The sequence below is a fragment of the Schistocerca serialis genome, chromosome 9 (assembly GCF_023864345.2).
Source record: "Schistocerca serialis cubense isolate TAMUIC-IGC-003099 chromosome 9, iqSchSeri2.2, whole genome shotgun sequence".
NCBI lineage: Eukaryota > Metazoa > Arthropoda > Insecta > Orthoptera > Acrididae > Schistocerca > Schistocerca serialis.
The window spans coordinates 482,749,526-482,763,838 of NC_064646.1; the positions used below are offsets into that span (position 1 = coordinate 482,749,526).

Below are 14,313 nucleotides of genomic sequence, written 5' to 3' on the forward strand. Positions count from 1 at the left end.
CAAAAATGCACCTAGCAAAATTAACAATGGAAAATCCACGATGGAGGTAACAATATTGTGAGAATGATAGCTACTGGCCTTGCTGGCCAAAAGCTCATTCTGTGACAATCTTTGTTGTCTCTATATGCAACTCAGCATCTCTCCTACATGGTGAGTAGCAACTATCCTTTTCATAATATTGTCAAAAATTCATCTGGCTTTGACAACATGATTTATGTGCATAAACTTGAGTTGTAGCCCTTCACAAACCTGAAAGTGTTATTAAATATAGGAGCATGTAGAATAATAATCATATAGGTACAGGCATGGTGAAACAAAGGCACTGATTTATTCATAAACTGATTGGAAAGTGAAGCTGACATAGAAAAGAGATTGCTCCTAAAATTTGTTGTATGTAGTTAAGATCTCCTAGTAGTAAGTTAGTTACATGTTCCATGGATCACTAGTACCATCTACATTATCTGAATATGCATATAACAGATTACTGAACAGGGCAATGGATTAAATTCAATAAAATGAACATATTATGTCTGAAATAGGATGGACTGCTATGGACCACATAGAGGTTGTGTTGAGAGTGGCAGACAGGTACATTCAGAAGTAGATGTTGAATATTATTAAGTTACTGGACTAGCTGGTACTTTAATAATATCCTATTGTCTACTTCTGAATGTTCCTGTCTATCATCTCAACACCTCCACTATGTGGCGAGTAGTAATCTACTCTAACACATACTGTTATTACAACCAAGATTTTCTATTGTTTGAACTTTTTAGTCTTTGTCATTACTTATGTTATAAGTATAAAATTTACAACAAAATAAACATGTTTGTTTGCCAGTGTTTAATTAAATATTCACATATGGAACAGAAGTTGCCCATAACAAATCAATACAGTTCATGTTTAATTCTGACTGTCAGTCGTTTTCTGTTATTCAGTAAATCATTCACAACTTTGGTTTGTACATACTGAACAACTAGTTGAGACACTAATAGCTACAGTAACCAGTAATGGACACTTTGCTTCTAGTGTTTTAGCTTTAGTGATGGCACAAGCTTTCCACTGTATCATAAGCAGTCTTTTCTGTAGGAAAACTACAACTTCATAGTTTCCTGCCTTTAAACTGAAGCCTGCCAATTTCATTAATTTTACCTGAGCCACACTTTTTTCACTTCACCTCTTCAACATATATTTATATGTTAAGTATTTGTACAACATGACTAACTACAGGAGCAACTCAACCATTTGGCCAAAGCCAGTACCACTTACATTTCATACAGACCAAAATTCTAAATTCCTTTACACTAACCTGGCTGTGAATTTCTGTGTTATGCTGATATTTTATTGCAATCTATCTCAGTTACAACAGTTTCTGACTTCTTGTACTTACATGTGTAGTTCACACAAAGTTTATTATCCCTATGTCTCTTCACTAATGTACTGTACTCTGACTTACTACTTAATCACAGAAGGGTGCAATTGTGTGCAGTTGTATGTGTGCAAAATCAGACCAGCGGGTAAAGCAAGTAAAGTGTGTGTGCTGTTGCATATGCCTATGTACCACACACCAACAAGCTACTGGTGAGTTATATCTTGTCTTAGTTTTGTTTCCTTGCTGTAACTGCCATTATTGTAATACTGTTTCAATTTCTTCTTCAAGATATGATCTACAAATCACAATATATGAGTGAAAAAGCAATGCCTATTTACACCTAGACAGCTAAAAAATTCACTTTGCTGTTATTTGTCAATGACAAATTGCACATGACACACAAATACACTCCTGGAAATTGAAATAAGAACACCGTGAATTCATTGTCCCAGGAAGGGGAAACTTTATTGACACATTCCTGGGGTCAGATACATCACATGATCACACTGACAGAACCACAGGCACATAGACACAGGCAACAGAGCATGCACAATGTCGGCACTAGTACAGTGTATATCCACCTTTCGCAGCAATGCAGGCTGCTGTTCTCCCATGGAGACGATCGTAGAGATGCTGGATGTAGTCCTGTGGAACGGCTTGCCATGCCATTTCCACCTGGCGCCTCAGCTGGACCAGCGTTCGTGCTGGACGTGCAGACCGTGTGAGACGACGCTTCATCCAGTCCCAAACATGCTCAATGGGGGACAGATCCGGAGATCTTGCTGGCCAGGGTAGTTGACTTACACCTTCTAGAGCACGTTGGGTGGCACGGGATACATGCGGACGTGCATTGTCCTGTTGGAACAGCAAGTTCCCTTGCCGGTCTAGGAATGGTAGAACGATGGGTTCGATGACGGTTTGGATGTACCGTGCACTATTCAGTGTCCCCTCGACGATCACCAGTGGTGTACGGCCAGTGTAGGAGATCGCTCCCCACACCATGATGCCGGGTGTTGGCCCTGTGTGCCTCGGTCGTATGCAGTCCTGATTGTGGCGCTCACCTGCACGGCGCCAAACACGCATACGACCATCATTGGCACCAAGGCAGAAGTGACTCTCATCGCTGAAGACGACACGTCTCCATTCGTCCCTCCATTCACGCCTGTCGCGACACCACTGGAGACGGGCTGCACGATGTTGGGGCGTGAGCGGAAGACGGCCTAACGGTGTGCGGGACCGTAGCCCAGCTTCATGGAGACGGTTGCGAATGGTCCTCGCCGATACCCCAGGAGCAACAGTGTCCCTAATTTGCTGGGAAGTGGCGGTGCGGTCGCCTACGGCACTGCGTAGGATCCTACGGTCTTGGCGTGCATCCGTGCGTTGCTGCGGTCCGGTCCCAGGTCGACGGGCACGTGCACCTTCCGCCGACCACTGGCGACAACATCGATGTACTGTGGAGACCTCACGCCCCACGTGTTGAGCAATTCGGCGGTACGTCCACCCGGCCTCCCGCATGCCCACTATACGCCCTCGCTCAAAGTCCGTCAACTGCACATACGGTTCACGTCCACGCTGTCGCGGCATGCTACCAGTGTTAAAGACTGCGATGGAGCTCCGTATGCCACGGCAAACTGGCTGACACTGACGGCGGCGGTGCACAAATGCTGCGCAGCTAGCGCCATTCGACGGCCAACACCGCGGTTCCTGGTGTGTCCGCTGTGCCGTGCGTGAGATCATTGCTTGTACAGCCCTCTCGCAGTGTCCGGAGCAAGTATGGTGGGTCTGACACACCGGTGTCAATGTGTTCTTTTTTCCATTTCCAGGAGTGTATTATTTTCAGTAGTTTGGATGAATTTTTCCAGGTAATTAATGAGCAAAAAAATGAAGCATTTGACATGTACAGTCTGTGTGATTGGGTGTCTAAGTTTAATTTTACAGTCATATGGCTTAGTTCTGCAGGCTGAAACCTTTATAGTGGAAGTAACAAACGTCCCATGGTAGCAGAAAAGAAATGGTTCAGTGTAGAAGAAAGGTAATACTTGTCAGTAGAAGCATTATTGGAGAATACACAATTACTTTTATGAATTTCAGTAACATTTACAAAATAGGAAAACACATTGAAGTGACAAGACACATTCATGTTATGTATGGTCTTTTAAAAAAAATTGAAACAAGGACTTTGCCTTTAGGTATTTGCTTGCATGTCTCTCAGTTACAAATAGCCATACTGTAGCTTTAGTCACATCAGTGGGATATATGTGGAAAGGCCAGCAGGATAATGGTTCCTGAACAAGAGAAGTAGCAGGAGAAACATTCTGGAAGACTGACTGAGCTGGCCTTGTAATAGTAACCAATATGGCATCACTATACTGATACAATGCACAGCTGAAAGCAAGTGAAATTACAGGTGTTTTATAGCCTGCTGAAATGCAGCTCTACTGTATGATATTGAGAGCTGCATAAAACTTGTCTTTGGACTGAAGACCACAACAACATTATGAAGAGATGGCACACACCATCTTGGTCCTGTAAAATGAAATCACATTGCTGGAGCGTGCCATGGGTGGCTACACTTCCAGGAGCAGAAATGTTTGTCAATACTCTTTTTTCCTGCCATAGCTAAAAAATCATGCACATAATAATGACTGCTCCTCATATATATGACAATATATAGAAACAAAGACATACAATTGTTTTAAATAGATATAAAACAATTGGTGGAAAAGCATCCAGGAAGGTCAGGAGGAGAAGACAGCAACCATCATGTACACTGTCCTACTCAGAATTGTAGCATTGGTGTAGATATTCACTTTGATCAATCTTATATGTTATACCATGACCAACGAGTCCAAATACAACTTTCATACATTCCATACTTTCCATTTTGTAGGCCTTATAGATCTAAAGATGGCTTCTAACAAATTGGCCACCATCATCTGTACCATTTTTGCAGCTATTATTGAAATAAATAATAATTTTGTAGTTGCTGTGTCTTTACAAGACAATATGCCTCCTCCCTTAACAAATGTTGGTGTTAAAAGGTGGTGTCTGGGTAAATATATAATGACAGATTCAATATAAATACTCTTAGATGACAATGGATGGTACACTGTGAATATGAGAGGGTTGGAACTTAAATAGTGGCAACTATTTATTCACAACTGATACAAAAGAGTTACATGTTTGCACCTGTTACTGTCTTTCAAAGTAGTCACCAGTGTTGTGTAGAACCCATTGCCAGCAACGTGGAAGGCATAGTATACCGTTATCAGAGCCTGTTCTGTTGATGGTGCAAATGGAGCAGTCAAATCTCTGGAATAGTTCTGAAGCAAATGCCACAAAGTAGTTCCTTCATCTTCAGAATCAAATTAAAGTCACAATGACTCAAGTCCAGGGTGTATGGTGGATGGTACAGTACTTCCCAGTCCCATCAACCAAACAGTGCAGCCACAGCTTGTGTTGTATGCACCCGCGCATTGTCGTGCAAAATGATGGGTGGGTTGTGCAGAAAGTGTTACCACTTCCTTCGCAAAACTGGTCACAGGTGATGCTCCAGAAATGAACAGTAATACTGTGCACTGATGGTCTACCATGGAGGAACATAATGCATTAGGATAACACCATCACAGTCGTACATGAGAATCACCGAAACTTTAGGCTGCTCCATTCACACCATCAACAGAACAGGCTTTGCTAACAGTATACTACACCTTCCACATAGCTGGCAATGGGTGCTACACAATGCTGGTGACTGCTTTGAAGGACAATAACAGGTGAAATTTTGTTTATCAGTGTCAAAAGGATGGATAACAAATGTCTTTACGAGCTAGAGCAGAGGTTGTGTGGTCAGTTCTTGAATGTACAAAAAAAACCTGTATTAATATGATGTTAGAAAAGGCAAGACTATTATAGAGAACTTAAATCTCTGCATAAGACTAGTTCTTTATCAAAAAGCCAACAGGAATGTTGGAAGGAGAAAAAAGTTTTAAGGATGACAACATTTGTGTATTCTTTAATGTCATATTTGTGAACAATGTAGTTACTTTTTCCTTTTTTCTTCTTGAAAACAAAGAAATGCAGTTTTCTATGATAGATAGTGCTACTTTTTTTACTCCAAAGGGGGGTTAAAGTATGCAAAGCAAAAGTTCATAAATTAGTGTAACAAGTCATTTGCTAGATTTCATCTCAATCTGTAAGTTCTTTAAGCACTTGTGGCTCATTTAACCTGGGAGAAAAGAAGAATTGTCTACTTTCAAAGCTGAAAACAAATTTCTAAAACAATAAATAATCATCAGTTGGTGCTGCTCCTTAGAAGGGCATAACGAATGAAATTTTTGAATAATTTCCTACATAGCTAATTAAATGAAAAATAATTTACACAAACGAAGTTTGTACTCACACATCTCTCCTTCTTGTAAATCTCCAAGAAGCATAGGACAAGATGAATTACAAGGATTCATTGGTGTTAACCGAAATGCTGTAGAGCCTCTTAGCTGTGCCAGCATTATAAGCCCAGAATCCAGCTCCACCTGGAAAAATGTTAAAATAGGGATGTAATCTTTACAAAGCATTCTTCATAAATGTGTCAGGAAAAATTAATAACTCTGCCCAGTATAATATTCTGAAGTGTACTTCTCTTACAACAAAGGCTGACCAGAACTTACCTTAAAGAGGCAAAAATTATAAGTACAGCTGATACAGCCACACGAAAGTACAAATAATTATCCTGTTTCAGAAATGTTAGTTCTTTCCTCCTCAAGGAGAGAAAGGTGAGGTTGGACTGCTTGGGAAAGGACAGAAAGAAGGAGCAGGTCACTCAGAGATCGAAACACGTTTTCCTCAAGGAAGCTTATCATCTGAAAAATTTGTATCTACCCAGACATTTCAACGCAAAGCACAGGTTTAATCACAAAAAATGGCCATGAGTCTTTTATTAGAGATGATAAAATAAGGTGCAGGTATTGTGTTAAAATCAAACATTTGCTACTCCCTAGAGATAAAACAAAAGTCTAAATCCACTGAGATTACTAATAAAAGATCATACTAGGTATGGTATTCCAGCAATATAAGTAGTGAAACCTATGTTTGCAAGAAGAAAATGAAAGATTTTGGCCAAGATGACTTGTGGAAGTCTAATAACTTCATATAAAATTCAAGAATGTATTCATAACATGCTCCAAACCTGGAAAGAGGACATCTGAAAACCATCAAGCATATTTGGACCATGGACAATCTTTAGGCTGCATTCACAGTGACAGCAGCAATGGTTGCCAAAGGTTACCCAATAACATCAGATGACACTTTGGTCACAGTGAGATCGATTTCCCTTGTCAGTTTTTGTGGGATCAAGGAAGTTATGTCAGAATCTATTCTATTAAGTAGATTAGATGTTAACCCCCTCGGGTGGGATGGCTGCCATGACACTTCCATGTTTGGAAATGAGTACAGCACTGTGACATTTCCTATTTAAAAGATGCCGAAGGTATGTGAATGAGCCCTACCTGTCTCGGAAACAAGTCTGGCAGATTCCCTCAGTCACTGGAATAACCAGACAAATTTTATGAATATATGAGTTGATGAGAGGAATGGTCCATTACACACTCAAGGTGATTTGTGGTGACACTGAACAGCAGGATTACAAACACTTTAAACAACTTCAAACAAATTCAGCAAAACAGGCATATGTTAATTAACCTTCAATGGATATCATTTATCATACGTGTGAGAGACAAACAAATTTTAGTTTAAGAGACTCTGAACATCTAAATCACTGAAAAATGGAAATGTATACCACATTTGGAAACGTATACCACATTTGGAAACGTATACCACATTTGGAAACGTATACCACATTTGGAAACGTATACCACATTTGGAAACGTATACCACATTTGGAAACGTATACCACATTTGGAAACGTATACCACATTTGGAAACGTATACCACATTTGGAAACGTATACCATAAACCGAACCACCCCAGATGCTCCATTGTGGCCTGTTACTGTGACCCCACAGAGTGTTTCTGCTCTCTTAGACCAACACCTTCAACCTATTACCCAGAACCTACCCTCCTATATAAAAGATACCAACCATTTTCTCCACTGACTCTCCACAGTTCCTATTTCTTTACTACACGATGCCCTGCTCATCACTATTAATGCCACCTCCCTTTACACTAACACCCCTAATTACTGTGGCCTTACTGCTGTTGAACAATACCTTTCCCAACATTCAATGGATTCCAAACCAACAACCTTCTTCATAGTTGCCATGACCAACTATATCTTCACCCACAATTTCTTCTCCTTTGAAGGCATTACCTAGAAACAAATCCAGGGTATGGTTATGGGCACCTGCATGTCACCATCCTATGTCAACCTATTCATGAGACATCTAGAGGAATCCTTCCTAAACTCCCAGAATCCAAACCCCTCACCTGGTTCAAATTCATTGATGACATCTTTGTGATCTGGATCGAGGGTGAGGACACATTATCCACATTCCTGCAGAACCTCAACAGTGTCCCCCCATTTGCTTCACCTGGTCCGACTCAGTCCAACAGACCAGCTTCCCAGATGTTTACCTCCACCTCAAAGATAGCAACCTCTGTCCATATCATACATACTACCCACCAGCAATATCTTCACTTCAGCAGCTGCCATCTGTTCCATACCAAGAAGTCCCTTCCATACAGCCTAGCCACCTGTTATTGCATCTGCAGTGATGAGCAGTCCCTCTCTAAATATACCGAGGGTCTCACTGAGGTCTTCACAGACTGTAATTATCCTCCCAACCTTGTACAAATACAAATCTCCCATGCCTTATCTTTGAGGTTTTCCACAACCATCAGTAGTGTCACCATCGAGCCAGAGAGGAGCATTCCCCTTGCAACTCAGTACCACCCAGGACTGGAGCAACTGAATTACATCCCCCACCAGGGTTTTGACTACCTCTCATTGTGTCCTGAAATGAGAAATATCCCACCCATTAACCTTCCCAACCCTCCCATAACGGTATTCCGCTGTCCACCGAACATACATAATATACTTTTCCATCCCCTCATAACCTCTGCTCCCGACCCCTCACCTCAGGGTTCATATCCCTGTAATAGACCTAGATGCAAGACCTGTCCCATACATCATCCCGCCACCTCCTACTCCAATCCAGTCACAATCATCATCTATCCCATCAAAGGCAGGGCTACTCGTGAAATCATCCATGCTAAGCTGCTGCAAACACTGTGCTGCATTCTATGTGGCCATGACAACCAACAAGCTATCTGTCCGTGTGAAAGGTGACTGACAAACTGTGGCCAAGAAACAAGTGGACCACCCTGTTGCTGAGCATGCTGCCCAACATGACATCCTTCATTTCAATGACTGGTTCACAGCCTGTGCCATATGGATCCTTCCCACCAACACGAGATTTTCTGAATTATGCAAGTGGGAACTCTCCCTGCAATATATCCTGTATACCAGGAACACTCCTTGCCTCATCCAACCCCCTCCCTGTTCCCATTCCATCACTACATAGCCCTCATTCTCTCCATTTCCAGCCCCCCCCCCCCCAACCTCTCCCCTGCCCACCATTTAACCTCCTGACTGCACCTAGCTGCCCTACCCTCTCTCCACCTCATCCTTTCACATTCCCCAGCAGCACTTCACTGGCCCCCACCCCTACCCTGCTATCCCTCCCTCTCCCTGCCCCAGCCTCCTCCTTACCCCTACCCAGTTGCTGCTCCCACCATCATGCACTGCCCCTGTTGCTCGCAGTGTGGGGGCTTCAGCTGCAGTCATTTGTATGTAAGTTGTGTGTGTGTGTGTGTGTGTGTGTGATGGCCCAAAGCTTATATTGTGATAATATTTTTTTTGTGTCTATCTGAGACTCAGCATTTCCACTATACAGCAAGTAGCAACTTTCCTTTCCATAACATTGTTACAGACCATATGCTCTGCTTCAAATGAGAATAGATCTCTCAGTACAATAGCAGAGACAAAATCTTTCCACAGATACCTCAGTCAACATTCTGTGCCATTTCCATTAGTTGAGCACTATACTTCTGCTGCTTCCAAATTACATTACTTTCTACTTTTTGGAGCTGCAAAACGTTTTACTCTGGTTTTCAAGCTTTTTTCTACTGTGTTCTTGTAGTTTACTTAGTACAATATTGTAAAATAACTTGGAAACTGACATAACTGGAGAAGTGTAAATAGCTTATAAAAAAATCAATATTCTGCTGGCTGCCAACAGAGCTGGTGTACGGAAACAGAGGCCACAATACAACTGTTTTAGGGTGGAGGAAAAAACATACTCAATTAATTCATTGGATAAGGAGCTTGCAAATGGAACTACACAGTCACATAGACAAAAGCTATAAGAAGACATATCAAACAGTGAAAGACATCAGGAAAAATAATTAAAGTGTTGAGGAAAACTTGCACTAGATATAAATAAGAGGAGAAATGAGAAGAATGCTAGGGTATAAATTAAATGGGAGATTGTACGGAGACTGGAAGCAAAAGTAACTATTACCCAGCAAAACAAACTGGTTACCTGCACAGGGTGCAGCACCATCGTGTTTATGGCTGAGAAATCAAGAGATGATGTAGCAATAATGTATGTTGCAGCACTAGCACACATTTATATGTGCCATTGAATGAAGCACCTATTTATAACATGAACAACAGAATGTACAGCTCATTTTATGTTAGTTTCTCATGACACTTTGCTGGTAGTATTCGTAAAAGTTCAGGTGATGTCACTATATTCCACAGCTGCCTGTTGATTAATCATCAGCTGTTTCAGTCATGTATAATAAAGTTGAGTTTGTTCAAATATACCATGACTTATTTTATTACCTCAAACAATGAAAACTCCAGGCTGAAATATCAACAACATAAGGAAAAGGATTGATTTCAAATCAGCATAAAGGTATATCCTTTTCCTTATATTGTCGATTTTATTGTATTTTTCAGTTTCCTCGTACATCAGAAATGGCCCCTCGCTAGTAGTCATCATACAATTTTAACATTGCTATTGTAAAAGCTAGTGTGATGGCAGTGAAGGCAAACTGGCCACATGGTCTAGCAGATGGTGCTTTTGATTAGTAATGCTGAGGTCCTTAGTTTGATTCTAGGTGACTGTCACCAATTTTTATCTGGGAGGAGTCATATGAAGCCAATAGAAAAGCTGCTTAAATATAAAAGCAGTGAAACTGATGTGCAACTCTTCAAAGTAGCATTCTATCCAAGTGCTAGCATCAGGCTAGATGACAATATTTATTTATTTACTTATTTTTCAGGTTAGAGAACAAGATGCTTCATATATTTTGACAATGAATCTTTTTCTTTGCAAGATTATAGAAGCAACAAAGTATGTAAGTGGTATAGGTCTAAATGTTACGACAGCAGTAGGAAGGGGATCATTTTCTTGCAAAACATTGTAAATGGAATAATTTTTCTCGCCATTTTTCCTGATAGTTCAAAGTTTTCTTGTTCCAATCACAGAGGAAAAATAGACACAAAACAAAATTCTACATCCACAACAATGAAACATTGCTTGGTGGTGTTATTTCACACTAATCTTATCAGACTGTTACTTAGGAATACTTATTCTCAGTGCACTGTGTATGACTTCATGGATCATGTAAATAAACCACTGGCTGCTTTAATTGTGATGATTTGTTTGCAAAAAATCCAATGAAGTATACACATTTTGCAAGTAAGTTCTCTCATCTGCACATGGCAATTGATTCATTCTGGTACCTTTTAAAATGCAATCTCATAGATGGAACAATTTTCTTGGATGTTCTTTGCTAGCATGGAGGTCTAATTCTGTGCAAAAAAGCTGTGAAATTTTTGCAGAGTGTGTATTTCTTGCATTTTTCATAATATCACACAAATTGCTGTCTAACCACAGATTTATCTATAGACTCAGTTAAAATAATTATTGTGTGTATTTCACTTATTCTGCTTTGGGCAGATACTTGAATCCTGCTGCACTTGGCATCATGTCCCTCTTTCCACAATTTGAACAAAGTGACCTTGCTAATTTTTGCTTTTGAACATTTGCTTGCAGCTTCACAAGTTCTTCATTGTCACTGTCAGTAAAATTAATGGCATTAAGAGCAAGTTGTTGTGGCTTGCAATACATATTTACCACATCACATTTTGCCCTCGCATAGTCTAACAACACTCATTACTCTGAATTGGATCATGACTGTACCTAGTCACATGACCATATTACTTCCTGCTATGGATAGGTGACCAGTTCACTTTGCACATGCAGTGAACATCATAATCCATAACGGTCTAATGAACATTAGTTATGTTTGCTGTCTGCTCCATTATAGAACAGTAAATATTCATCTTTGCCTTGTGAATGACATTAGCGCATGTGCTACTGTTGTGTTTCATGGGAATGAAACAGAATGAAATTAAGGGAGTTATGCAATCTTGTGCTAGCACATAGGTTATTCCTCTTTAATGATACCAAAAGGAACACAAACACACCTAACAGCAACAGTGTAACCTGCCTCATTCATGAGACACTGTCAGGAAGCTTTCAGTTTAGTCCACAAGATTTGCAAAATATCCTGTGATCTGGAACTCCACACTGCCACCTCCATAATGTACTAGCACCTGTTAGTGTCCTTGGTTACATAGGCATATAGAAGGAGAATATAAAAAAAAAAAATCAGTAATTATTGAAAAAATACGTAATAAGTAGCAAAGCATTCTCCATATTAACACCAGCTTGTCTTAACTGTGCTGATGGTAACTCTCCCAGCAACATGTCCTTCATTCCTGTAACACTTCCTCAATCTTTGGCAGTCCCTCACCTGCTTCTGCCCCTTCTTTGCTCCCACTCAGACCTTGTTCACACCTTTCCTCTCGCCAGTGCATCCCCTTGTCTACTTCTCTCCTCTCACCCTCATCTCACCCTCTCCCCCTCCAGCACAACCTCCCAGTGCTGCACCTAGCAGCCCACCATCCTGTCCACAACACAACCCTACACATTCCCACAGGCAGCGCTAGAATCTGGTGCATGTGCGTACATGCATGCATGTTTGTGAACATCTGACGGAGGACTTAGTTGATAATATCTTGCAGTCTTTTCAATGTGCTTGTCTGCACCTCAACACTACCTCTGTCAAGTCCATTTCATATTTTTGTTATTCCATCACAAATTTTCCACCGTCTGATTCTGTCGGGATTTTAACAATTTTCCAGTAACTGATTCGGTTTTAAGAATTTGGCAAGTGTCAAACACAAACATTCCAGCAAGTAGATGATATATATAACAGTAAAAGACTAGCACTGACATCAAGGAGAGAGTAAGGGCAAGAGTTCACACATCAATGCTTAGCCTGATGGATAGGAGGCTGGTGTTTCAGTGTTACACTCTGCTTCACAAATCAAAGGCCCTGGTCATATACTGTATATGTTTCAAACATGCCAATTCTCATAGCTAAGTTTGGATGATATCTTCAAAGAAGTGTATTTTTACTAAGAAACTTTTTAAGCATATGGTACATTGATTTACATACCACTGGTTTACAATTATACTAATTTAATGAAAAAATGGTTTCAACTTAGATTACAGTCATCAATAGAATGTTATTGCACATCCGTTGAGTCCTAACTTTAAGGAAATAAGTTAGGAACTTTATTCTAGATTTATTAGATTAAAATAAAGGTTTACATAAGAACATTACCTTACAACTTAATCCTTCAGTATTAACATTTTACTTGCAGTATCAAATTTTAAAGTTCATCTGCTACATTTTACTTGCAGTATCAAATTTTAAAGTTCATCTGCTACAATAAACACACACAGAAATAAGTACATACCTTTTTGTATACTTTTGTATTGTAATCAGAGGACATCAGAACCCAATTAAAATGGGCTGGTGAAACAGAGCTTGCCAAGAAATAGGGACGCTGATAAAATTTTCGAAGAGCTTTAACTGCATGAATGTCACAATTTTGCCTGAAAAACAAATGAAGACATGAGTAAATTAATTTACTAACAGAGATGGGCAGGAGAGGTGCAGGAGAGACAGAGAGAATGAATGGGAAATGTGTAGAAACTGTAGTACACATTTTATAGACAATGACTATATTAAATGAAACTCATACAGACATGTTTCTGCAGTATGAATTCTCCTAAGTGCACTCCCTAGTACATGATGAGTATTCCTATTAATCCAACTAGATGCAGATCTTTTGCATGTTCAAGTAGATGTCCTACACACATCTGACAGGCAATTTCCTTCACAGATGAATCCTCCTCACTTTGATAAAAAAAAAAACATGAATACAAGCACAGTTGTTATCACAATAATGCATCAGCTTTATAAACTTTGAGAAATTTATTTGATATCGCGTGTCATGATTTTATGTCCACATAGAAGTGCACTCACTGCTGTACCTGTGCATGCCAGTAGAGATGTAGGTTACCCACTCTGCTAATGAAAAGACAGTCACAACACCTGAACCTGAAGTGTGGGAAAGCTCTGGTAGTAAAGTATTTTCTCCTTGAGGAATGGCAAAGTCAAGGAACTCCAGCATCAAAATTGGTACCAAGCTTAGGCTTACCATGTTTTAATCTTAAAAACTGGGGGATTAGATAGTGTAATTTATTATTAATTCTTTCCTTTCTCAGATGTTATTATTATTATTATTTCCTTCACTTTCTCAGACGTTAAGTCCGGTTAAAAATGGAGTGATGCGGACCTTGATCAAGCGTCACTTCGTTTTACTGTACGGTATATGCTACATTGCGTTTAGGAACTTTCGGGTAATTGAACATGTATCAATAATTACGGATTTCTGTAGCTGTATATATATGTTTGGATGTAGCTGTATTGCATTGATGTACTGGTGGATATTGTGTGGTATGACTCCTGTAGTTGATAGTATAATTGGTATGATGTCA

The 14,313-nt window shown here is 40.1% G+C and overlaps 1 protein-coding gene across 1 annotated transcript in view; it reads right to left on the bottom strand.

Annotated features, from left to right (window-relative positions):
• Positions 1 to 14,313, bottom strand: part of LOC126418777 (uncharacterized) — a 77,130-nt gene that overhangs the window by 9,280 nt on the left and 53,537 nt on the right. Inside the window, exons 5-6 of the mRNA XM_050085703.1 lie at positions 13,227 to 13,365; positions 5,772 to 5,901 (exon numbers count right to left, since the gene is read on the bottom strand). Of these exons, the coding sequence (XP_049941660.1) occupies positions 5,772 to 5,901; positions 13,227 to 13,365 (269 nt within the window). The remainder of the gene's footprint in view (positions 1 to 5,771; positions 5,902 to 13,226; positions 13,366 to 14,313) is intronic.